Below are 27,980 nucleotides of genomic sequence, written 5' to 3'. Positions count from 1 at the left end.
TGTGTGAGCATCACTCCCCACCCCCTTTATTTTTGAGATATCAAGGAGCAACTGATTTTCTTAGTAAGGAAGAGCCACATTGTCACAGGCTAGACGCTGAGAGCTTTTAGCAAATAGAGGGTATAATGTTACAATCTTGAAGAGAAATTTCTATGGCTAATGGCCAACACTAACTAAAAGTTTTACGGATCCACTGGGAACTCTTGTGAGGTAAATAATTAATTTATTGGGCAAGACTTTAGGAAAAGGGTATCACCCTGAAAAAGAAAGACTATGACAGGTGTACACAAATATTATCATTAATGCCGGAAGAGAAATTCCTTACATTAGGGATAATACCATCATATTATGCCAGAGAGAACTCCCTGGATGCCCAAATAAGTGATTTCAAAGTAAAACTGAGGGAGGAAGGAATTAGATCAATTTGGAGTTTGCAGGAAATTACTCTTTTAGTACTCTGGGAAAAAAATTCTCAAGTACCAAGTGCCAAACATGCAACATAATATGTATATTCCCCATAGAAGTGATTACTGTTGTCGTCATTACCATCATCATCATCATCACCACTTCTGCTATCAAATAGGAAGTCAGATGCTCCCCATAAAGAACTCACGGTCTGATAATGTTATTTCAATGCCTATCTTACCACCCAGCAGTGACCAAGGAAATAGAAAAGCTACAGCCCAATAGTTACTGCTTCCCTTCCTATGCAGATAAATATACTATAAATATAAATACACTATAGTGAAATTGCCCTTCTCCAGGAGTCTGAAATCACAGTTCACTAAGATGTGCCACAGTGATTGACCAGTACTTTATTATAACAATTCAATAGGTATTTGTTAAATAGAAGTCCATTTTATACTGCGTACCAAGCAATTATAGTGGGGAAATGCATGACATTGTTAGAGGTATACAGTATTTCTTTGTGGACATGAATATACCTTTGTGAACAAGGCAAACTAGCAGAGATGATCCTGATTGGATGAGAGGGGCAGTCATTTCAGACCCTCAGATTTTCTGTGCCCTGCTCATCACACTAGCTTTTTCTGTAACCCTTGTTGCATTTCATGGCACTTGCTGCTTTTCTTCTCCTCCAGAAACTGTAACCTCCTTGAGGGCAGGGCTCAAGCCTTATCCATTTTAGTACCCCAACTGTCTTACCCAGGGCCTGACAAAATGAACTACTCAGGAAATACTTGAGGATACATGCATGCATGAATGAATGAATGAATGACGAATAACTTGAGAAAATTAGATCATTAAGCATCTTGGGATGCCTTATAAGAGAAGGTTATCATTTATGAAAGACTAGAGGAAGACTCTTCCCTTTATATACCTGCATATCAAAGGCAGCCTAATCATTTCTATCCAGGGGAGCTAAAATACAGAAGTTCTCAAACTTGAATGTAGATTAGAATCATCAGGGGATTCCCAACCTCCAGGCCTTCCTGCCCTCCTACCTCCCCCCAATGATTCTGATTCAGGTGGTCATGGAACACACTTAGAGAACACTTTCAATCAATAATTGTTTAAGGGCACAGGCTTTGGATCAGATAGAGCCAAGTATTATCCCAACTCTGTACTTACTAGCTCCAGGGCAGACTCAGACGAGTTTCTTAAGCTCTATATGCCTTGGTTCTTTCAGTCATAAAATGAGGATGGATAATAATATCTACTTCATAGTGTTGTTATGAGGATTGCATAAAATAAAGCAGGTAAAGTGCCAAGCACAGTCCCTGGGACTACTAACTACTCAATAATTTATAGCTATTATTATTATAGTAGTCATGGTTGTTAAGGTACTTAACCATGAATAAGTTACTACTTAGTAAAGGCATTCTAAACAAAATTACAGTCTGAATCTTCAAGCTGATGGAAGTCCCTGTGTACTTTAAAATTAACTGTTTCTAATGGTATGCCAATTTCTCAGTAAAGCATTGGGCTGTGAAACGTAAGCTTCCTATAATCATTCATTAAGGAATATTTGAAACCCTCTCCACTAATCCAAGAAGCTTTTTGACAAATCGCATTATTCCAAATCCCAGCCAGCAGACAGTTTACATTTCACATGTAGATCTATATATTAAAATCCAATAAGGGGTATGGGATGTTTTGGGTGTTCTTTTTTATTTTTATTTTTTTATTTTTTATTTTTTTGGAGTAATGAAAATGTTCTAAAATTTATTGTGGTGATTAATGCACAACTATATGATGATACTGTGAGCCACTGATTGTGTACTTTGGATGGATTATATGGTGTGTGAATATATCTCAATAAAATTGTGTTTAAAAAAAACAACAACCATATTCTAGGCTGATATGTCAAAGCATGAGGAGATCCATATTAGACAATCTAATTCTTAAAAATGAAATCATAAATTTGCAGAGGTGAAGGAAACAAAGAACAAAAATTCAGATTCAGGGAACATAGGCATAGATCCAAAGCCATCTCCGTACGTCATTTTGATTTCATCTATGCTAATTTCATCTCTCCAGCCTATTATTTAAGCCTTAGTGGGACAGATGTGCTGTTTTACAGGGCAATAATCTACTTGGTGGGCAGATAACCAGGAGGCCTTTGGTCTTCATCATTTACTCCAATAAGAAAACGAGGCTATGGCCTTGTAAAACAGCATGTGTCCCATGCCCTGATTTCACATAGGATGCCTACCTATAGAACATCCTCTGAACTTCTAGCCAAATTCATAAAATAAAAAGCAACACATATGCATCTGGGAAGAAAACAAGTATTTAAATCATAATTAAAATCAACAGTGAGAATTCATCATGGTCACAGAGATAATAAAATTAGCTCTAAACTAAATGAAATTAAGCCAAGGCCAATCTGGGAGGATGAGCAGTAAAAAGAGGGTTGGAAAGTGATTTACAGTACAGGATTTTAGGTTACTTGGGTGTTCATGTGAATCAGATTTATCATCAAAGGCTGAGAAGTTTAGGTGAAAATTCTAATCCTGATAGGTTTTTAAATCTCTTTTGATTGAAGATAAATTCCAAAACATAAATACTAAAGACATTGCTAAGGATTCCCCACCAAGATTTCTTTTACCTCCATCCTACGTATAACCCTAAGTTATATATATATGTAATCTCTCAGCCCTCATTGTAGGAGATAAGGGTTTCCAGAGAACTCAGAGATATATTCCAAAACCCATGAGTAATGTGAGCATTGACTGTTGAGAAGACAGTATGTATGAAACCCAGAAGTGGACTGAGATATATGCAGATGGACCATCAGCAAGGTTCCTGATGGTCCCAGTCCACCTCCAGGTCTCAAAAGACCACCTGTTCCCCACTCGCACCAGCATCCTTGCCAACAGGTAGAAGGAAGGAGAAACTGAGATGAAGGGCTATGACTATAAGCATCAAAAAGAAGCTATTAAAAGGAGACAAAAAAAAACAGGAATTTACTGCAGGTTCTGGGCATGCTGCCTCTTATCCATTTACATTTTTTTTTCTGATGTACTAAAAACCTACCTTATCTTCAAGTGGGATCTGTGATGAAAGCTTGAAGTTCTGAGACCCAGGTATGAGCCCCAGCTCCAACTTTTCCTAGTCATGTGACCTTGGATTATTACTTAACCTCACCTAGACCAGGGCCCAGATCACATGCACATTTAATAAGTATCTGTAGAAGGTTGAAAAACTGAATCTGTAAAAAGAAGAGAAACCAGAAGATCTCAGATTTTCCTTCTAGGCTCAACATTAAACAGTCCTATGATTTCTTAAGTACAAACTCATGTCCCTTGTCATTCTAATCCTCTTCTACAAGTATGTACCACCAGATTAATCTCTTTTTATTCAGTACAATCCTCCCTTACACAATCTCATGTCCTTATAGTGTTGCACTTCTATTATGTTACAACTAGAGGAAGCATAACCTGATCATACAATTATTTAACAATAATCCGTTGCCAGGGCATATTACTGCTTTTAAAGATTCTATTCAATATTTCAAAAACTATATAAGTAAGTATTTACATTTTTCTTCTACAGTTGTTTTCAGATTGATTTCAAGAGTTAAATGAACAGTTTCCCACATCTTGTGTCTGATGTGTTTTTCCGCTCAATTAAAATGCTGGAGGTTTTTTCCTCTTGAGGAGGAAAAAAAGAAATCTTTCCTCTGCAATTTACTTTGGCTTTCTCAAAAGTTGGGTAGGAAAGTCAATCTAATTCACGTGGAATCTAAAATGTTCTTGTTGTACAAGTGTGTGCAGAAAGGAAGCCTATAATTTCCGAGCATTCTTTCAGGAAGTTTGTATTCTCTGTTTTCCAGGGAGCCTTTACTTTCCAAGGGAGTATGATCGACATGCCATTACTGAAGCAGGCCCAGAACATTGTTACGCTTGCCACAGCCATCAAGGAAAAATGATCTGTTAAATGAAGCTCTCATCAGGTGGGCTGAACGTATACAGTGGGTTTCTTAAAGACAAACCACAAGACTCAAGGCAACTTGTTAGTATGCCAGATTGGAATCTTATTCTCCTTACAGTTCATGTTAATCACAATTTTTCTTCTACTGGCCAGTTATTCCTTTAAGAATGAACTTTCTTTCTTGTTGCTCCAAACATGTAATTTTATTTTTGTATATTAATGTATTACAAATATGGATTTATGATTTCACAGGGAGAAAAAATAATGGGGAAAGATGGGCTGTGAGGGGAAGTTAGGTCTTGACCGAAACAAGTCTTTCCCCAATACATATATTACCTTTGCCCTTCTCTCGTTAGTAAATATTTCCCACATTGGTCATTTGTTCAGATGACACCATAAACAATTTTAAGAAAGGACAGGCCTTTAAAAATAATAAATAATGAAGGGGTCATGTCTTTTTCACCAGTAATCTGATAAAACAACAGAGATGACACAGAAAAAGTAGATTACATATTATGTTGGCTTACAAAGATCTCTTCTAAAAAAAATGTTCAAAACTGATTAACTCCCACCCCCAAAATGAAAAATTCATATCCTTGAAGTATTAAATGATGAATACGAAAGCTCTCGTCCTGGGTGAATGCTTTGGGTTAACAATTACCAGCAATTAAAAAATTAATGTGCGGAAACACAAGACCCTCCATTCTCCCCCTCTGTTTCCCCGTTTAACTGTTTGCCTTTGAGGCCACTTCCCCCTGCAAATGTATGGCCGGGACAAGACTCCCTCAGCAATAAACTTGTAGCGTCTAAGGAGACAATGCAGCAGAGCTGGTGCATATGGTCCCCTGCAAGATTTGCATGACATTAGAGATGCTGCTACAGGTCATATGGGTGGTGTGGTTAACGGGCTTAGTAAAGCGGTTTTGAAGAGGTTAACCCAGCTTGTAGGAAGGGTAAATAAATATAACAACCAGCCATTGTTCCCTATTCAGCATGTACTCTTATATTGAAGGCTAAAGGGTATTGAAGCCACAGAGGATCAACTTGTGCTTGCCAGAGGACGCCAATGAAGTTTGAAACACCAACAATCAGAGATTTTGTTTCTGTTCCTCATTAAATCATGAGCTTTTGTGTTGAGACTCTGAACGACTGTTCTTTAAGAAATTAACAGAATAGGAAGTTTTAAACTCTGCACCAACCTTTTCATGACCTACACAGCAGCAACACTGCTACTCTTAGACAAACACCGCGGGGAAGGCTGTTCTGTTTATTTAAATTTGTAAATAGAAAACAGTTGTTTTTTATTTTCATTTTTCACCTCCTCCTACGCCCTTTTTGTTTATTTCCTATGTGGCCTCTACCATGTGCCCCAACCAGTGGTCTTCTTTTCCCCACTCTCCAATTCCTACAGGAAACCTGAGAGGTGAGTACAGTTGAAGTTTACACAGAATGAAAGGCACCATCAAACCAAAGCAAAATCAGAGTCACACACACCATTATGCAACAGCCACCCACCCTAATCCACCAACAGGGCAGATGCCATTGTGACAGGCATGCTGAAGGAACCTGATCCAAGTAGAAACACATTCCTGACACATCAACTGATATTCCCAAGTATGGGATCCAGGGAGACCGCTTTTAAACTGAGATAAGATGGGCTTGGCTGGGTCCTGACCTGCCTCTCTCCTCCTCACTCACCCCCTCCAACCCCTCATTAGATCTCTGTCACCCGTCTCCTTAGTTGCCCTGTGCTGCACCAGAGCTAGCTGGAAAGGAAAGTGGGAGCTAGCCCCGTCCTCACCCAGAGTGGCCTTAAGCAGGAAGAGGATATCTCAGCCAACTTCAGGGACTGCTGGCCTCCAGCAAAACCAGGCTTCAGGACTGCGGACAGTGACAGTGGGCAGCAGTGACTGAAGAGGCAGCCCCTATTCCCCTTCCCACCCCCATTGTCTCCGCTGTGCCAGGCTAAGCTGGAAATCGTGCAGTGAAGTGTACACAAGGGTAATCCATGCACAGTCTGACCTGTCTGCTCAGAACACAGAGATAGAAGTCTTTGCTTTGTAAGGCTGCTCAGAAGTCAGAAGGCAAAGGGAAGGACCTCGCCTCGTTTTGACACTGTCATACACATGCGTGTGCATACACACACACACACACACACACCCTTCATGGTTCAGAAGTTCAAGCAGGTCCTGTCCTAAGCAAAAGGAGAAAAGAAAAACTTCTTCACACCTCCCTACAGGCAAGCCCCATTTCAACTAACTACCCTTCCCATCCTCGTGTGTTGATCCAGATACTGCCACCCACACCAGGCACTGAGAGAATGAAAAGACAGACTTTCTAACCTCTATTCTCATTATACAATTAACCCCCAAACCTAGCACAGGTGAACCACCTCAAGCCAGGGGCTCATTGACAGCCAAGACCTCTGACTGAGAGAGTCGTAGATGCCGGGCTAAGGGCACTGGAGCCTTGGGAAAAGCAACCCCCAAGAAAGTACTCTGGGTGGTGCCAAGAGCTTGGACCTGGCTAGGTCTCCCATCTCCTATCACCAACAGGCCCCTGAGTTCCTGTATCTCTGACCATGTTGAATGGTCACCATACCCTTCATCCTATTGTGAACATCGCACTATGTTCATACAAAACCACCTTGTTGAAATCTCTCCAAATGTCAGACTTATCATCTTATAACCCAGTGGTCCCAATGTGGGTAGGATGATGAGACTAGGACACACACACCCCGGAGTCAGAAATCTGGACCAGGCTTCCACTCTGAACAGAGACCCTCATGTTGGCCCCATAAGAGAGTTTTGTCAGTGTCTGAGACTCCCATTCTGCCCATTCCTTGAAGAACAAAACTCCGATGCAGAGAGATGCTGGGAAACAAAAGATATTCCCATGATTTGGTCCCCTTTGTGGGCGAAGGTACCAGAAGGAAGGTGGGAAGGTGTGAAGCTCAATCTCCGCTTGGCATGATGGAAATACCTGACATAAGGAAATGAGTTCTCCCCCAACTCCTCTGAGCTAGTAATGTACTGTAGGCAGAGGACCTTGCAGCTAATCTGCTTAATTAAAAACCATACCTGTTTATATTTTGTGTAGCTCATCACAAGCCACCCTCCCATATCACCCCCCTGTTATTAATTCTTGGGGGCTAAATTATGGGTAACACTATTAAAACATTATCAGAACTAATGAGAAACAATTACTTAGAAAATGAGCTGGGACAAGATTGAGTTGAGAACATCAGTGGTGATCATTGTAGATTAGTTTAATAAATCATCAGGTGCAGGGCAAGGCTGACTGTATGTATGCAAAGCCCTGTCACGGGAAAATGAAATTGAGATTTTTTTTGCATAATTTTTTCATTAATCTCAATAGGACCCGTGTGGTGCAGATTGTTTTATTCCCCTAATACCTTGCCTGAGGGGGGTGCCCCATAATGTCTTCATTGTTTTACTGAGGTCTTAATGACAATCTGTGACAACCTCATTTTAATGTATAGAAGATTATATCAATACAACCATGTTTTATTGAAATGGTGTGGGGAACTCCAGCACAAGTGAGGCACTGTCTGTGAGCACAAGTTACTAAATTCCTGGGCATCTGGGAGCATTCCCTTCAGATTTCCAAGTGTTAAACCGCTGGCTGCTCTCATGGTCTCTCCTCCACCCTGGGCTGGGAAAATAGTGTCCTCTGGAATGAAGACTTCACCGCGTCCGATTTGAATTTGAAAGTAACTCCATCGCCTGGCATATTTTGCCGGGCAAATAGAGCAGATCATGTAGTTCCTACCCTCTCCCTAAAATATACATATTATTATCGTCATCATCATCAACACTTCACACCCAATAGTCCTGCTAGAGTTTAGGAAACCGACCTTTGTTGTTGGAGATGTTGAATTTTCTAACGATGCCATAGGAAGAGAAAAAGGAATATACACTCTTTTCATTGAAGAACTGTCTGCTTTTATGGTTTCATTTTACTTTGGGAAGCTAAATGTCTTCCTTTTTTTGTTTTTGTTTTTGTTTTTGTTTGTTTTGTTGTGGTTGTTAACCCCCATCCAGTACTAGGAGAGCAACTGGTTTTCGAGTTTATAAGATTTTGTGCATATTATTGCCAGAGAGGGTCACTGAATGGATCTGTAACCGCAGAGCATGTGCCCCGGGTTCGGGAGGACAGTCCCTCCACCGCAGAGACCTCAGTGAGGTTTTCACATTGGAACTTAGAGGAAAAGGGGAAAGTAATTATCAGACCCCCCCACACTGAAATGTTAAAACCTTATTCTTATTCTTTCTTTCCGCGCTTTATGTTAAATTGGGGGTGGGGGGGCATGACGGGTCAAGAAAGCCAACAAAATAAAAATTACTTTCAAATACCTAAGTTAGCACTTGAAAGCTTGCGCGGGAAGACCCGGCTGCTTTGTGCTGTTCTGTAACGGGCGATTTTTTGTTGTTGGTATTTTGTTGAAATTCCAGTAATTATTTGTTAGTATATTTCCTTCCAAATCAATAAAAATTGCCAACGACCTAAAGAAAGAGATCTATAGGGAGGAACCGAAATCATCGCCTTTTGGCCGTGGTTTGCTGCTGGTAGAAACGAGTTTCAGATAAGCGGCCTGAAGTCTGCAGTACATACTTTTTACACAATGTTTTGGGATCTTTCTGTCGCTCACACCTTTCCTTTTTAAAAAATTATAAATAACCCACTCGGTTGTACCGTTTGCTTTCTGCGACCAGAAGGGCAGGCGAGCCTCGGGGCTGCAAACCCCTTCGAGTGAACGTTCGCCGCGCAGCCCCGAGACGCCGAGTCTGCGCGCGCCTTGCGCGGGCCACGGGCCACCGGCGGCCGGCTTCTTACGCGCCCGCGGCGCCAGCGCCTTGGAGTCGACGCGCACCTCCGGGAGGCTTCAGGTTAGGGAGGAGAGTGCCGGCCTCTCGGGGTCGGGCGGCGCGCGCGCTGGAGGTGTCGAGCGCGCGAGCGTGGGGGGCCGAGGAAACCCGCCTGCCAGGACCTCGGGGAACGCGTGGCCAAGCCGGCCCGAGAGGCGCCTCCCGCGGGTCTTCCGGGAGCCTGTAGACCCACTTCACGGAGGGGCAGATTGAGGTCCAGGCCCGAGAGTACGCGGGTCGCGGCCTTTGGGCCCGACTTGCGGGCGTGGAGCCCGCGCGGCCTCAGTCGGGCGGTGAAAGCCGGACCCCGCGCAGCCGGCGCTCGGGGCGCAGCAGCCGTCGAGGCCGCGGTTGCGGTCCGAGGCGAGCGGGCAAGGGGCCGGGGAAGCCGTACGCGGCCCACTGGACCAGGACCACGGATCCCGCTCGTCCGCCCGCCCGCCGCGGGCCGCCCAGAGCCTGCGAACCTGTCGCGCAGCCCGGCTGTAATGGTGGCAGATCAAAGGCTGCCCCGTGTCCCCGCGGAGTCCGGGACAATCCCGCGCCTTTGTGCGTTGTTGCTAGGATCCCGTGAAACTAATAGAAAGTGTCAGGAGCATGTTAATCAGACTCGTTACAGTGTAACAATAACGTCTCTCTCGGGTCTCCCAGACACGGATCACCGCCGGCGCACCCCGCGCATACGCAAGATACCTGCGCGGGGCCCTCGCGCCCGGCCTGGAGACTGGTCGGGCCCCTTTCTCCCGAACCCCGAAGTCGGTGCCTGGGCCACACGAACTACGGAAGCCGGAGGGACCGTATAGGTGCCAAGCACAGCTCCCGGGCCCTGGTCTCTTTGGCCCCAGCCGGGCGCCCTGAGTACTTAGATTCGGCATCATGGCGCGATAGATGTGGGGAGGACCCCCACCCGTTTTCCTCCGGCCTTGCTTTTCAATCACTGAATCGAATTGCCTGTGCTATTCAAACACATTATTAGAATCAAGAGAAAAACGAACGTTTCATTTCAGGTAGCTTTTTGTTGAGAGTTTCTTCTAAAAACTGTAAAATCCAGTTTGCCTATTTCCCTTCCAAATCCATAGGAGATACTGTGATACCCTGAGCTTTAGGAAAGAAAGAAAGAAAAACTGTTGAAAGTAAAGATTTCTCTGAATTTTTCGAGGGTATCACTTCATTCATTCGTTTATTCATTCGACAAACATCAGCTGAGACCGATTGGGTGCCAGGCAACTAGTTTGAAAGTCAGAGGACCGGCTCCGGATGCACTTTTCTTTCACAATTAAAATGCCTTTGTGTGAGGTCAAAAGAGGAGCAAAGGCGTAAAATAATGACAAATGTTAAAATAAAAAGAAGTGTCATTGGCTACAGTTGTGATAATAATTAAAAGAGGTGCAAATTAAGAATTTAAAACCTTCAGAAAATTTTACACCACATGTCATCAAAATCAGCCACTTTTCTTCAACCTATATCATCTTCTCCCCTCTTCTTTTGGTGTCTAGGAGCTCTGCCAGGCCAAGGTCCTCTGAAGCCAGTCAGAGTCTTGCCTGAGGTCTGAGGAGTGAGGTCAGCCCTGCAGGCTTGTTTGTAAACAGCTTCTCAGACTTGCTAAGGGAAGACGCTCAGTCCTGGACCCGTTTTTCTCCTTGGCTGTTTACAAGGAAAGCTGTGCTCAGACTGAGGGCAAAATTTGGCCAACTCGAGGTGCTCTTCTCCCATATGACCTCTTGTTCAAGAACCAGTGCATTCAGGAAGGGCAGGAGGGGAGCCAGACTTCCAGAATATAACTGCTGCACCCTAAATCAAAAGATAAAGCTGTCTGTTATCAGAAGAGTAGAAAATCATCTGTGCCTACACGTGCTGACAGAAGAGAAATCCCCTAACTGTATTAGACTTCTCCATTGCTCAAAATAGATTTCTCTCTCTCTCATTATTATGAGCAATATATGTACATATAGTAACACTGGACACATTTCCCAGAAATTAGAGTCTTAGCCCTGGAAAAAACTTTATGGATTCTCTCCTTTACTTAAATAAGAGTAGTCAATGTAGTGAAAATCCATCTTAAGAAAAACAAGGAGGACTGAACACTGACCATCATGATGTTAAAATATCTGGTTAGAGGGGAGAAATTTGATGAAAAGAAACGATTTGGGTGGCTACAGAATAGCAAATAACTTAGTAATTTGGCTGGGTTTTGTTTTGTTTTTAAACATTGAATCAAATTTTCATAGTTAATCAGGCATGGTAATAGAATCAAAAGAAAAATGAATATTCCATTTCAGAAAGTTTTTTGGTTGAGTTTCTTCTGATGACTATATATATTCGAGGCATCTGACATAATGTAAAAAAAAAATTGGGGGGGATTTTTTGAGTTTCATGGAAGGAAGAATATAAAAAACAACACGAACTGCTGGCTTTGATTCTCTGGAAGAACTGTGCTGGTAACCCATACTCCCCTAATGAGGGAGAGAAGCATATCCATTTCCCCCACAGGGTTTCCAGGGGGAAACCCTGTGATGCTTCTCCCAGGCTGCAGTAACAGAGCTCCAGTCGGCAGTGCCACCAGAGTCTCCACGCCAGTGACAGCATCGCCTCTCTTGAGGGGTTGCCAGAGGTTCTCTGGGCACCGTGCAGCTGGAGTGTGCTGGGGCTGCAGTGCCCCATGTGCCAGCCGCACTGATCTTTTCATATTCTCGACCATACAAAGCCTTTGCATAGGCTGTAACTCCTGGCTTGAATGCTCTTTCCTATTCTATCAGACCATACCAACTCCTAATCATTCTTCAAGTCACAGCTAGAAGGCCACTGCCGTGAGGTCTCCCCACCTCTCCCAGAGACAACCTGCTGGTCCTCCCTTAGGCCTTCCCATTGCATTTCTCTTGTAGTCCTTGTTCATGGGTGTGTGTCCCCAAGATTAGCATGGATGCCCCGAGTATCAGACATTGCCACACATTTTCAGATACCTCTGCTGTCGTCTCTCACAGCCCACAAGAGCTTACTAAAAGTGTGTTCATTAAAATTAGTAACCATGTCTTTCCCCCATCAGACAGAATCTGATTCTGGCTCTACCATTAATGGATTATGTTACATTCAGACAAGTCATTTATTCTCTCTGAGCATCTGTTTCTTCAACTATAAGAATAATAATACCTAACTCAGAAAGTTTTTATGAGAGGTGAATGTGGTTAAAAGGGGAAACTCTAGGCCATATATGTTACTAGCATAAAAATTAAAAGATAAAGCATAGGACTGTATAACACAGTGAACCCTATTTGTAGAGGATGGACTATAGCTTATAGTACAAGTATAAGAATGTTCTTGCATGAATTATAACAATTGTACAACACTAATAGAGGGTGTTAATAATAGGGTGGTATTTGGGGGGAAATACACCTAATGTAAACTATGGATGATAGTTAATAGTACTATTTTAATAATTTTTCAATTGTTAACAAAGGTAACTACTGTTAAAAAAAAATTAGTACAGTTACAAACAGTGCTATCATCCATTGTAACAAATGATCCACACCAGTGCAAGGTGGTGGTGGGATGGTATATGGGAATCCTGTGTTTATGCGTGATTGGCCTGTAACCCTACAACTTCTCTAATAAAAATAATTTTTTTAAGTCGCTATGAGGATGTGGTAGTCACAGAGATATGCCACCCAAATCCCTTTCGGGGGTCCCCACTTGCCCGGCTAGGGAGAGAGCAGTCAGCGGACAGCCTCCACCTGTCAGTTCCTTCAGGGTCGCCTCCGCTGCCTTGCCCAAGGTCACACCCTTCCCAGGGCAGCCTGCATCCGGTGAATGAGCGAGGCAGTGATTTAAGGACCCAGGTATTTGGGCCCCATGTGGGACACTGTGACAGGCCATATACGTTCCAGTGCTCCAGTGAGATTGGACAAGATGTTGTTGAGTCTGCTTGGCAGTTTGACTTCTCCTTGTACCCAATTCTGATTCCTTCTCTTTCCTTTAATGGCTATTGATCCCTAATGTCTTTTGCCCTAATGTCTTTCTCAGCATCTGCTTCCAGAGAACCTACCCTGTAACAAAGGGATTAAATTACTATTGTATTTAAAAGCACCTAGCCTCGTGCTTGGTGAATAGTTGGCATTCAGTAAAAGCCAAATTATTCCCATTTGGGGCCAAACCTGTACTGCAGTAGAGGATGGAAATCCTGTTGTAGCAAGTGGTTGTAAAGTGAACTTCTATTAAGTGAATCCTATTTTCTCACTGGTAAATGAAGGGTATGTTCTCACAGGAAAACCAACCAATGGTGGGGCCAGTCCTTGGACATGCTGGGTGTGGTGTGCACACTCTGACTGCCATATGCATTCCAGGAAAGTTTTGTTGCTCTTGTGTTGTTGTTGAGTTAGGAATCTTCCAGCCCCATTCTTTGACTATGGGAATTTCTCTTAGTGTTGGAGCTGTTCTGACTATAAACTCATATCTTATCATTTTGTCCATGCCCCCTCATTTTGTAAATGAAGACAGAGGCCCTAGAGGATTATGCAGTACCAATTTCTGATTGAAGAGAACTCCATTCACATAGAAAAAAAAGAAAAAAACATAAAAAAATTACAGTCTGGATGGTGCCCCCTGCACCATTAGGTGGCTTGGTCAAGGTAACGCAACTGGCAAAACCAAGACTACAACTAAAGTCTCAAAATTTCCAGCATAGTAGTTCCTCCACAAAGCCACGACATGGCTCCAAGGATTCAGGGTTTCACATTACGTTCTCTGCTTCATCAGTTCTTAGAGTAAGGAAGCTCCAAATGAGACTCTTGGAACAAGAAGAAAATCGCTGATGTCTACGTTTCCAACAACTGCCTCCTTCAGAGACGGTGCCTGACTCTGGCAAAGACAGTTGAACTCATTAGAGCAGCGAGCCCTCAAATGCAGTGAGGGAGCTCCTTCACCAGGCAAATGCTCCCCAGCAGTAGGCACTCACGCCCCACCTGGCCCTTTGGCCCCTGAGCGCCTCTCAGACTGAACAGTCACCCATACATTTTGCAGTACTGTCCCTTGGAAACTAGTTGGAATGTCTAGAGAATGTCTTGGGTTGTCAAAGAAAAGAAGTCCCAGTGGAGGGCTGAAGGCACAGAGCTCAGTCATCAGTGACAGGAGGATGCGCTCACTAAGCCACATGGGCTCTCTACGTCTCCTCTTGCCCTGTGGCTCGTTTCTGCACCCCTCCTCCACTGCCTCCTCATTCTTTGCAACATGGCTCATTCCATCTAGGCCCTCTATGCCTCCTCTTCCCTTTTCCTTATAATTTTACTTTCTCTTCCATTCTCCTCTCACAATTGCAAGAGCAAAAATAAATGTAAGAAAGGAAACAACAAAATTGGAAAAAAAATTTCTTTTCTGTGTGTCCATATTTTGGAGCTAGATTTAGTGTCTTAAGTCGTGAGCTACTTGCCAGTCATTTCATTTACTGTGGACTCAGCACAGGAATTTTATTATGCATGTTTTACTATAGAAAGCCTGAGTGCATAAGACAGCAAAGATCATACTTTGGGGATCAAAGTAGAAATGTCAACAAGGCTGGTGATTATTCAGTAATTTAAATATTACTGCCAAAGCTGCTTTTCCTAATGTCCTTACATTTGATCATGTTGTCGTAATATAAAGCCAGCATTCTTCCATTTAAGTGAAAAAAAAAAAAGATAAAGATATGGCAAATTGTTTTTTGGTTCTTTGTGTTTTAGGAAAACTTATTTGAGTATACAGCCTAAACTCACATGGAATTATGCTTGTTAATAATAAAGTTTAAGGATATACATTTGATTTGTCTTACTCTTAATAATACTCCTTTTTTTTAAATGCAATTTTATTGAGATATATTCACACACCATACAATCCATCCAAAGTAGTGGCTCACAGTATCATCACATAGTTGTGAATTCATCACCACAATCAATTTAGAATATTTTCATTACTCCAAAAAAAAGAAAGAAATTCAAAACATTCCATGCTCCTTATCCCCCCTCTTGTTGACCCCTAGGATTGGTGTGGTACATTTGTTACTGGTGATGAAAGACTATTAAGATATTACTGTTAACTATAGTTCATAGTTTGCAATAGGTATATTTTTCCCCATATATCACACTCCATTATTAACTCCTTGTAATAGCTTCATACATTTGTTCTAGTTCTTGGATGAAATTTTTTGTATTTGTACTGTTAATCACCATCATCATCCACCACAAGATTTACTGTGTTACACAGTCCCATGTTTTAATTTAACCTCTGGCTTTCCTTTTGGTGACATATATGACTCTATACTCCCCCATAATCACATTCACACACAATTCAGCACTGTTAATTAATTATACTCACAGTAAAGTGCTACCATCACCTCTATCCATTTCCACATATTTAAATTCAACCTACCCTACTCCTTTTTAAGAGACATACCAGAAAGGTCACAATATATAATTATTATAAAAACAGATATTTTAGATTACTGAGAATATGGCCCCCCCAAAAATCACTTTTAAAACTTTGCCTTGTAAAAAGCCTTTAAAAAAAGACTATCAGTCGTTGTACCAGCTGAGGAATTTTAAATTGTGAAATATATTTCTGAGAATATGTAAGATAAATATTTCCAAAATAAGTAGGAGTGAATGGGCCACAAATTTGCAGGTACTGCCTCTGAAAATGAGCACATTTTAAATGGTTTATTCAAACGGCGCCACCATTGGCCTTTTTCCCTTCCTTCTCAAAGTGCATATGTGTTAGATTAGTGCTCAGAAAAGAGAGAGCATGCTTCCATAGCCTCCGGAGCAGCATTTGTAAAATTTGTGATGATTTCAGGACTGCACCTTCATTTTTTGAATTTTTAAAACTTGTCCCTTTTTACTCTTATTTTCTTTCAACAAAACAAAGACCAAGGAACTCCTTTAAGAAATTTTATACATTCCCACAATGTCCCAGTTTGTTGACCTTCAGGCCACAGAGTAAAACCTCTCTTTTAAGTCAAGCATTCCCCATTGGGAAGCACTCCAGCCTTTTCTTTTTATGAGGAATTTTAACTGCTGGACTTAATTTAATTATTGTATTTTGTACATACTCCCAGAAGCCCTGGGGCATGAGCTTTACTTTTTTCAAAACTTTAAATAAATATCTTTAGAAATGCATGTTTCTGATTGTAATGTCACTTCTTTCCCTTGTTTTTCTGATCCAAATACCAAACCTCCTGATTTATTCATGGATAGGTTTCAACTTAGCACTGCTTTGTCAGATACTCTTGGTGAACATACATGGATGTGTAGTCATCTGAGTTCTTAGTGTGTGTGCATAGGCCTTGTAACTAGAAAATTAAATCCATCTCCAAAGTTGTACTACATTTTAAAATGGGTTGGTTCTGGGGGACAGTCTTCAATAAGAAGGGTTCCTTGGTGGACACTGCCATGAAATCAGTAGCAGGCTAGTCACATGCTGCAGGCTGCCACCATCTGTCCATATAGTTTCCATAAGGGACTCCCCACAATGTTGACTGTGCCCCCCTATCCCAGCGGAGGCTCCTGTGCAAACATCTCGCTCACACACACACACACTCCCCCAACCCCCTCAGGGAGCTGCCTTCCCAACTCCCAAGCAAATATTCAATATTTTCATTTCTCATCTATCTTCATCCAGAAGAGTTTTCATCTGATCATTAAATATATCTAGAAATCTGCTCAAAAAGCATTTGACAAAATCCAACATCCCTTTTTGATAAAAACACTTCAAAAGGTAGGACTTGAAGGAAACTTCCTCAACATGATAAAGAGCATATATGAAAAACCCACAGCCAGCATAGTACTCAATGGTGAGAGACTGAAAGCCTTCCCTCTAAGATCAGGAACAAGACAAGGATGCCCGCTGTCACCACTGTTATTCAACATTGTGCTGGAAGTGCTAGCCAGGGCAATCCGGCAAGACAAAGAAATAAAAGGCATCCAAATTGGAAAAGAAGAAGTAAAACTGTCATTGTTTGCAGATGATATGATCTTATATCTAGAAAACCCTGAGGAATCGACGATACAGCTACAAGAGCTAATAAACAAATTTAGCAAAGTAGCGGGATACAAGGTTAATGCACATAAGTCAGTAATGTTTCTATATGCTAGAAATGAACAAACTGAAGAGACACTCAAGAAAAAGATACCATTTTCAATAGCAACTAAAAAAATCAAGTACCTAGGAATAAACTTAACCAAAGATGTAAAAGACCTATACAAAGAAAACTACATAACTCTACTAAAAGAAATAGAAGGGGACCTTAAAAGATGGAAAAATATTCCATGTTCATGGATAGGAAGGCTAAATGTCATTAAGATGTCCATTCTACCCAAACTCATCTACAGATTCAATGCAATCCCAATCAAAATTCCAACAACCTACTTTGCAGACTTGGAAAAGCTAGTTATCAAATTTATTTGGAAAGGGAAGATGCCTCGAATTGCTAAAGACACTCTAAAAAAGAAAAACGAAGTGGGAGGACTTACACTCCCTGACTTTGAAGCTTATTATAAAGCCACAGTTGCCAAAACAGCATGGTACTGGCACAAAGATAGACATATAGATCAATGGAATCGAATTGAGAATTCGGAGACAGACCCTCAGATCTATGGCCGACTGATCTTTGATAAGGCCCCCAAAGTCACTGAACTGAGTCATAATGGTCTTTTCAACAAATGGGGCTGGGAGAGTTGGATATCCATATCCAAAAGAATGAAAGAGGACCCCTACCTCACACCCTACACAAAAATTAACTCAAAATGGACCAAAGATCTCAATATAAAAGAAAGTACCATAAAACTCCTAGAAGATAATGTAGGAAAACATCTTCAAGACCTTGTATTAGGCGGCCACTTCCTAGACTTTACACCCAAAGCACAAGCAACAAAAGAGAAAATAGATAAATGGGAACTCCTCAAGCTTAGAAGTTTCTGCACCTCAAAGGAATTTCTCAAAAAGGTAAAGAGGCAGCCAACTCAATGGGAAAAAATTTTTGGAAACCATGTATCTGACAAAAGACTGATATCTTGCATATATAAAGAAATCTTACAACTCAATGACAATAGTACAGTCGGCCCAATTATAAAATGGGCAAAAGATATGAAAAGACAGTTCTCTGAAGAGGAAATACAAATGGCCAAGAAACACATGAAAAAATGTTCAGCTTCACTAGCTATTAGAGAGATGCAAATTAAGACCACAATGAGATACCATCTAACACCGGTTAGAATGGCTGCCATTAAACAAACAGGAAACTACAAATGCTGGAGGGGATGTGGAGAAATTGGAACTCTTATTCACTGTTGGTGGGACTGTATAATGGTTCAGCCACTCTGGAAGTCAGTCTGGCAGTTCCTTAGAAAACTAGATATAGAGTTACCATACGATCCAGCGATTGCACTTCTCGGTATATACCCGGAAGATCGGAAAGCAGTGACACGAACAGATATCTGTACGCCAATGTTCATAGCAGCATTATTCACAATTGCCAAAAGATGGAAACAACCCAAATGTCCTCCAACAGATGAGTGGATAAATAAAATGTGGTATCTACACACGATGGAATACTACGCGGCAGTAAGAAGGAACGATCTCGTGAAACATATGACAACATGGATGAACCTTGAGGACATAATGCTAAGCGAAATAAGCCAGGCACAAAAAGAGAAATATTATATGCTACCACTAATGTGAACTTTGAAAAATGTAAAACAAATGGCTTATAATGTAGAATGTAGGGGAACTAGCAATAGAGAGCAATTAAGGAAGGGGGAACAATAATCCAAGAAGAACAGATAAGCTATTTAACGTTCTGGGGATGCCCAGGAATGACTATGGTCTTTTAATTTCTGATGGATATAGTAGGAGCAAGTACACAGAAATGTTGCTATATTAGGTAACTTTCTTGGGGTAAAGTAGGAACATGTTGGAAGTTAAGCAGTTATCTTAGGTTAGTTGTCTTTTTCTTACTCCCTTGTTATGGTTTCTTTGAAATGTTCTTTTATTGTATGTTTGTTTTCTTTTTAACTTTTTTTTCATACAGTTGATTTAAAAAAGAAGGGAAAGTTAAAAAAAACAAACAAACAAACAAAAAAAAAACAAGGAAAAAAAAAAGATGCAGTGCCCCCTTGAAGAGCCTGTGGAGAATGCAGGGGTATTCGCCTACCCCTCCTCCATGGTTGCTAACATGACCACAGACATAGGGGACTGGTGGTTTGATGGGTTGAGCCCTCTACCACAGGTTTTACCCTTGGGAAGACGGTTGCTGCAAAGGAGAGGCTAGGCCTCCCTATGGTTGTGCCTAAGAGCCTCCTCCCGAATGCCTCTTTGTTGCTCAGATGTGGCCCTGTCTCTCTAGCTAAGCCAACTTGAAAGGTGAAATCACTGCCCTCCCCCCGACGTGGGATCAGACACCCAGGGGAGTGAATCTCCCTGGCAACGAGGAATATGACTCCCGGGGAGGAATGTAGACCTGGCATCGTGGGACGGAGAACATCTTCTTGACCAAAAGGGGGATGTGAAAGGAAATGAAATAAGCTTCAGTGGCAGAGAGAATCCAAAAGGAGCCGAGAGGTCACTCTGATGGGCACTCTTGCGCACACTTCAGACCACCCTTTTTAGGTTCTAAAGAATTGGGGTAGCTGGTGGTGGATACCTGAAACTATCAAACTACAACCCAGAACCCATGAATCTCGAAGACAGTTGTATAAAAATGTAGCTTATGAGGGGTGACAATGGGATTGGGAAAGCCATAAGGACCACACTCCACTTTGTCTAGTTTATGGATGGATGAGTAGAAAAATAGGGGAAGGAAACAAACAGACAAAGGTACCCAGTGTTCTTTTTTACTTCAATTGCTCTTTTTCACTCTAATTATTGTTCTTGTTATTCTTGTGTGTGTGCTAATGAAGGTGTCAGGGATTGATTTGGGTGATGAATGTACAACTATGTAATGGTACTGTGAACAATCGAAAGTACGATTTGTTTTGTATGACTGCGTCGTATATGAATATATCTCAATAAAATGAAGATTAAAAAAAAAAAAAAAAAAAAAGACATAATGCTGAGCAAAATAAGCCAGGCACAAAAAGAGAGATATTGTATGTTACCACTAATGTGAATTCTGTGAAAAATGTACAATGTTTTATACTGTAGAATGTAGGGGACCTAGAGATACCAATTAGTGGAGGGGGAATGATAATCTAATAAGAACAGATAAACTATGGAGGGTAATCTCAATGTTATGGGAATGCTCAGGAATGATTATGGTTTGTAAACTTTCTTGGATATAGTAAGATCATGTTGGAAGCAATAGAGTTATTTTAGGTTTTTTTTTTTCTCTTATTCCTTTGTTTTCTTAGGGGTTGTTAATTTTCTTGGGGTATGGTAGGAACATGTTGGAAGCAATGTAGTTATTTTAGATTATTTGTTTTTCTTACTCCTCTGTTTGGACATGGTTTATTAATTTTCTTGGGGTATGGTAGGAACATAGTGGAAGCAAAATAGTTATTTTAGGTTATTTGTTTTCCTTAATCCATTGCTTTGTTTGAAATGTTGTGGGGTTTTTTTGGTTGTTGTTTGCCTGTTTGTTTTTAATTTTATGATAAACAAACTTAAAAAATTGAAAAAAAATCAGTAGAAAAATGGGAGTAAAAACTAAATGACAAATAGGGTGGGATGGGGGGATGGTTTGGGTATTCTCTTTTCACTTTTATTTTTTATTCTTATTCTGATTCTTTCTGATGTAAGGAAAATGTTCAGAAATAGATTGTGGTGATGAATGCATGACTATATGATCATACCGTGAACAGTTGATTGTATACCATGGATGACTGTATGGTTTGTGAATATATTTCAATAAAACTGAATTTAAAATATATATATATATATATATATATCTAGAAATCAAAAGCTTTGACTACATCTTGAATCCCAAAGGTGAAAAAAAAATAATAAAATAATATATATATATATGGTAATCAACTTAAAACCTATTTAGGGATATTGAAATGTGGAACAAATATAGCTTTTCCAAATCCATAAGATCTGCCCAAAATACTTCATGGGGGTTGGATCACTTAGAAAGTAGTTCCCATTTTAGCAATTCTGTGACCTCTGGCCTTAGGAAGAAGATGTTTTTAAGCAAAATTATCTGTGAAGTGAATCTTATTTTCTCACTTATTCTGATCTAAAATTTAGAATTATAGGTATCATCTCATTTTGATGGCAAAAAAAGGATTTAGAGATCATTTGGTCATGTGGTTGTGGTCCCTGGCTGCATCTTAGAATTACCTGGTGTGTTTTTCGTGAAAACCAACGCCTGGGCCCTACCCCAGATTCATTAAATCAGACCCTAGTCCAACCCATCATTTTGCAGATTAAAAAAGAGAAACAAACAAACTGCATGGCCTTGAAAGGTTAAGTGTGGCTTTTAAATTAGAAGTGTTAGGTGCAATATTATAACATGATTAGAGAACTCCTTACCATGCTAAATTTTTAAAAGCAGACGCTTAATGTAAGTAAGTTCCCATAATTATGTTTTGGGTCACATGAATTGATTTTTGCAAGTAAAACAGTTGACTGATTACGCCCATGTGACATAATTTCTAATCTGTACACATTCACATCCCTGATTGGTGACAGATGAGGTTGGAACAGTCAAAGTCTTGAAATGACTCGTTTGATTTTTAAAATAAGGCACACTTGTGTGAATGGTTTTCCACCTGTAAATTTCACTTAAAAGAAACTTTTGGCATCTTCTGATGTAGCAATGTCATTTTTCATAACTAATATTCTGTGAATTTATTTTTCTTACATACACTTAAAATGTAAGGATAAAGGCAGTAGTTGTCCTAGTGTCATCTGAAGATCTCAAACCACTTCAACCATAGAGCTTTACACTGTACAGTTTTTATAAAAACTGAGGCAAAGAAAGGTCAAATAACAACTCATCCAAGTCCCATGGTCCCTCAAAGGCAGGTGAGACCTTCGCTACCTCAGCTAGCTTCCCTGGGTTCTCCAGGGATCAAGCGAGGCCATGGTAAGAACAAGCGTTCCTTCCTCATCTCAGGAGCTCAGCGGGAGCTCAGAGGGACTGAGCCACCTTTGCAAATACAGCTTGCCCTCATCCTGCCTCCTCCCGAGGACAGGTCAGCACACCTCACTTATCCCCACCATCCCCCACTTTCTCCATCAGGGATGAGGTGCTTGGTCACGGTGGGAAAGGGGGCGCTTCTGTCAAGCATTTAAATCTGGTCCCTGCCCTCCAGGCCCGAGACCTCCCCGGAGAGCTTGCTGAAGCTTTGATCTCAGTTATTCGCCTTGGGCTAAAGGACCTCTGGTTTGCCACTCCTCTAGGATCCTAATAAGGCCAGGACCTAGTATCACAGAAGAGAGCTTTCTTTTCTTTTTAAAGGGGGAGAAACCCTGAGATGCAATGATTAAAGCTATAGAGTTACTAAGAGACGGTACATAAATATATGTCAGAATTATAGAGAATATGTCCATTGATTCACTCCTTTAACAGGTCCTTACTGAGCATCTATTATGTGCCTGAGATGTCACCTCACTGTGTTAGTGGCTGGGGAAGAGGTCTGGACAGGGATGGGTGATCCTGGAGCCCCCTAAGCCTGATGGTTCTGTCAAAAGTAGAAGCAGGGTGGTTAGTGGAGGTCTCTTTTATTCCATTTTGTATCCTCATCATCCTGTTCTAATTACTTTTTAAAACAAACATGCAAATTAGCCAATAACCCAGTGCCAAGTCTGAGACAAAAAGAAATGAAAAGGAAGAAAAACGTGTCTTAGAGGTAGATTTTCATGTGGCCATAAAAAGAATGTTTATGGAAAGATTTTTAATGGCAAGAGGAAATGCCAAAAAGTTTGCTTCAGAGGCATGGATTCAGTTATATCACTTTCTATTTCTTTATGCTTTTCTGTACATTCCAAATTAACCACAATGAACACATATCATTGTGATAACCAAGAAATAAGACACACAATAAAAGAAGTAAATGTTACTAGATGGGATTTTGGATTTTCTAAAGTGGGCATTTATAATTTTTTTATAATCAGAAAATGTGTATTAACATTTACTTTGTTGTTGTTTTAAGTAAGAATAGAACTAGATGTCAGGAAAATAAGCCTTGGTAAAAATCAGAATTTGAATGAAAACAAAAGGACCTCCAGAGCGTTTTAGTACATTATAATTATTGTAGTAAGAAGGTGAACTAGAAAAAAATGTTTTAACAATAATATATTTATGCTCATCAGATTAATTACTCATTTTTAACATGATAACCTCCAAGGATGGGCGCTCATGTAGGTGCTGACAGTTGTAATGGGGTGCCATCCTCCTGGAAAATATTTGGCAACATGTATCAACAGACTTATTGTCATGTTCTTTAATCCTTTAAATCTATATCAGGCAATTTATCCTAAGGAAATATTGTAATCACAAATATATTAAAACCTTCGTTCACAAAGACTACTTTATTCACAGTTGTATCTTTAAATTATAGGGTATGGTTAAATAAACGATGGGAAATCTACTTGATGGGATATTAGGCAGTCACCAAAGCTAGTGTTTCTGAAGAAAATAAAAAAATGCTTTTAATATAAAGTTAAATTTTAAGACATAGACACCCAGCTGCATATGCAGAGTCCAGAGCTGCACTGCCTGGCTCTACAGATTATTGGCCGAGTAACTTTGGCCAAGTTATTAACCTCCCTGTGCCTCAGTTTTATTATCTGTGAAATAGGGTACCTCATAGGGCTGTTATGAGACTTAAATGAGTTAATACCTGTTAAAGAACAGTGACTGGCACATAGCCGACCCTTGACAAATGTTAGCTGCTGTTATTATTATGATATGATTACAACCAGGTTAAAAAAAAATCACAACATTGGAAGGAAATATACTAAAATGTTAGCAGTTGCTGTGTTTGGATGAAGAGGCTATAGATGATTTTTTTCTTTTTTACATGTTTGTATGTCCAACATTTTTGATAAATTATATATCATTTTTACAAAAATTAAGTTGGAGCTAATTACAAATAAAAATCTATTGAGTTCTGGTAGTGGATGTGGTTGAGGGTAGCACAACATTGTGACTGTGATTAATCTCACTGAACTGTATGCCTAGAAGAGGCTGAGATGGGAAAGTTTATATTGTATATATGTTCCCACAATTTAAAAAAGAGAAAGACTAAGAAGACAATGACAATTAATGCAATATGTGATCTTGGACTTCCTAACAATAAAGGAGAAAATGCCCAAAAGGACATTATTGGGACATTTGAAAAAAACTGGAATATAGACTATAAGCTTTATACCAATGTTGAATTTCTTAAACTTGATAACCATACTTAAGGTGGTTACGTAAGTGAATATCCTTGTTCTTCAGAAATGTACATGCAAGTATTAAGTGTTCAAGGAGCGTGATATACATAACCTACTCTTAAATGTTCAGAAAATAGATAAAGATGATAGATACAGGTATATAGATAGATGATGATATAGATTAGATAGACAAAATGATGTGGTGAATGTGGCAAAATGTTAAAAATTGGTGGATTTGGGTACTGGAGTTGGGGGTATGTCAGAGTTCTCTGTGTGGGTTTTATATTATTTGTGCAACTGTCATGTATGTTTGAAATTATTTCAAAATAAAAAGTTTAATTTAAAAAAATCTATTGAAACACTGCTTTTGATCGCTGTATGGCTCTGCCTAAAAGACCCTGAATAGAGAGCTCCAGCAGATCCTATTAACGGAGGACTCTAGGCACGGGCTTCCGAGGGGCTCATTCTGACTCATCCTCATCACAAGAAGGGATGGATTCAGCTGTGTTGGGTGGTGGAAAGTACCCAGAGTTACTCAGCCACCCACTCCAAGAGGGGATCTCTGAGAGTCCTTAAAGCTAGAGCATGCAGTTAGCATCTTCATTAGTTACAGGGAATTGGAAAAGTGGTCAACGGAATTTTTGAGACTCAGCCTTGGTGAAAGAAAAGAGGTGGTGGTAGGAAAAGAACCCCGGACAATTAATACTCCGCTCCAGCTCTCCATTCTAGGAATTCTTTCTTCCAGAGTGGAAGGCCCATCTACTCTGATTACAAACCAGGACCTAGTGTGAAGGGAGGTTTTGAGGAGGGTGGTTCCCTGACCATTTTTGGAATCAATCATTCCTGCTTCTAAGCAGCACACTACAGGCAAGCCTTCAAAGAAGTACCAGAAACCAAGTGTAGTGTCTGTCATCATTTAATGATGCTTGATGCTTTTCAATAACTAAAGGGAATGAAAAAGCCCTGCCTCACATAGTGGGAGCCCAATAATTCTTCCGTCAGCTCCACCTAAGCCCAAAAGGGCTTTCACATAATTCTATATATTAGATCTAACATGGGCAACTAATGTAAAATAAGAATAAAATAGCCATTGGCAAATTGATTTCACCACACATTATGCTAGGGTGGAAATTTAAAAGTTGTAATGACAAGTTATCCAGCATTATTTTGGTAGAATAGATAAATGTGTCAAATTTAAAGAATATCAACATCATTTTTCTATATCGTACTCTTGTGACGTTGACATTAAATCACAGAGACATAAAGTTTATCTATCCTGTTCATTCCTAGCATCTAGCAAGGTGCCTGCCCTTTATTTATTTTTTCTTACTGAATGAATGAGTTAATGAATTAATGAATGAGCAGTGTTCTCTCCAGGATAGAGTGTTAGATGCTAGAGATGTAGAAATATATAACTCAGAGTCCCATTCCTTGAAGCTCACTCTAGTGACAGATCCAAACACCCAAATAGGATATGACTCAAGTACAAGGTGATTAATTTCTAAAATTGCACCATTAATAGTCAGTATTCATCTTTGAATTCCTATATGCTAGGCATGTTTACATAGTAAAACACTAACCCTCCCTTCAAAAGCTTACAGTCTACTCTGGAAAACAAACATAAAGCAAAGAAAGTACAATACCACATGGAAAAGCAAAATAGAAATAGTTGAAAGGCAGCACAGTGTAATTTAAGCATGTAGAATCTCGTGTCAGACTGCTTGAGATCACAAAGCTGTGTGACTTTGGGCAAGTTACTTAAACTCTCTGGGCTTCAGTTCCATTTATAAAATGGAGATAATACTAGTACCTACCTCATGGGTAGTTAGGAATAAATGAATTAATATTGGCAAAACACTCCAGACAGTGCTCAGAATATACTAAATTCTAAATCTAAACATATGTGAAATAAATCATCCTGTGTTCTCTGAATTTTAAACTCTCATTAAGATCCCTCTGTTTGGCTTTCCCTTTGGCAATCACTCTGGTCCTCCTTGGTACATGCCAGATTACTTTCCTCTCATAAGATTCATGATCAAATACAGCTCCAAGCTGTGGACAGGTTGATAAGGAAAGGGACAATTAGATTACTATCTGTTTGTAGAAAAGAATGAGACTGACAGAATGAAAAAAATCCCAAAGTAGAGAAAAATTAAAAGAGGATTGTAAATATAATCTACTCCCTTTTCCCCAGCCTAGGGCTTCTGTGCTAGTCAACCTCAGTATCCTTTCCAACTGAGTCTAGATTCAGGCTCAGAATCCTTTTCCCAGGCAGTGACTACAAATTGATCAGAGGTAATATATCGGCCATTTCCAACCTAAACATTACTTTTATGGTTAGTCTCAAGTTGTACTCATTGGATACAGGGGGCTGCTTTCTGATCCCCTGCTGCCAGGAGCCACTTTGCAACTACCTTCTCCCATTACTGATGCCCATCTCCCAAAATGTCCCCCAGCCCCCACTCCTGAGAGAATCCCTATAGAGTGGGTTCTACTTTGCTCCCTGCCCCGTGGGTTCCTCAGTTCCAAAGTAGAAGCCCAGAGTGCAGAAGAAATAGCACAGGCTTTGGAGACGGTCCATAGCCACTAGCAAACTTTGACCTAAGTTAAACAAGTTACTTAGCGTCTCTGAACCTCAGATTCCTCCCTGGTAAATAGGATTCCCCTTTCAGGACTGTTGAGAGAATTCATGTATGTAATGTAGGCACCCAATAAACGATCAATGCCATCACTGCTGGCGGCGGCTCTGCCCATCTTCCCATCAGCAGGCACAGCAGGGCCTTCATGACTTCATCCCCAGAGTCCCAACATAACACAAAACATGGTTGAGGGGGCCACGATGCTCCTCAAACATACAGCAGTAACTGCAGATAAGCATGATGTCGGGTGGGCTCAGCCACTCCTGGAAAGGGGTGAAGGCCCTTGGAGTGGGGTGGGGGCAGGAGGCCATGCATGCAGGGACTCCACCACTGACCCTATTAGGAAACAAGGGGAGTGGGGAAGGATGGTATTGGAGGGAGCATTTTGCTCCAGTAAGGGGAGAGGGTGCCTTTTCCTGGTATGGACCAGGGTTGAGACCCAGTGAACAGTGTCTCTCCTATGTGCCATCTTCAGCTCTGGAGTCCCTCTCATTACCTCCTCCCAACTGGACCTCAGGGTATGAACCACTCATTCAACCTTTTCAGCCAAGATGGTTGTTCCCTGAGAACCTTAGCTTTGGCCTCCTCCCTCTGGCTGGACCGCAGCCTAGTCAACCAGGTATATGTGTGAGGACCCCAACCACCTGCAGAGAAAGCGGCCCTGTGCCCTTCAGACCCAGCCAATGCTCGGAGAGGCAAGTTAGTCAAGGGCTGC

The 27,980-nt window shown here is 40.8% G+C and overlaps 1 protein-coding gene and 1 long non-coding RNA gene across 3 annotated transcripts in view; one reads left to right on the top strand and one right to left on the bottom strand.

The window, feature by feature from the left end:
* The window catches only part of CLYBL (citramalyl-CoA lyase), a 292,265-nt gene extending 286,737 nt beyond the window's left edge, over positions 1 to 5,528 (top strand). Inside the window, 1 exon segment of the mRNA XM_037800076.1 lies at positions 4,298 to 5,528. Coding sequence (XP_037656004.1) covers positions 4,298 to 4,393 — 96 coding nt within the window. The 3' untranslated portion in view covers positions 4,394 to 5,528.
* The window catches only part of LOC119507022, a 110,356-nt gene that overhangs the window by 47,793 nt on the left and 34,583 nt on the right, over positions 1 to 27,980 (bottom strand). The gene's annotated exons all lie outside the window — the stretch shown is intronic.

Source organism: Choloepus didactylus, chromosome 12 (genome assembly GCF_015220235.1).
Source record: "Choloepus didactylus isolate mChoDid1 chromosome 12, mChoDid1.pri, whole genome shotgun sequence".
Taxonomy (NCBI): Eukaryota; Metazoa; Chordata; class Mammalia; order Pilosa; family Megalonychidae; genus Choloepus; species Choloepus didactylus.
This window is presented reverse-complemented; position numbering and strand designations above follow the sequence as displayed.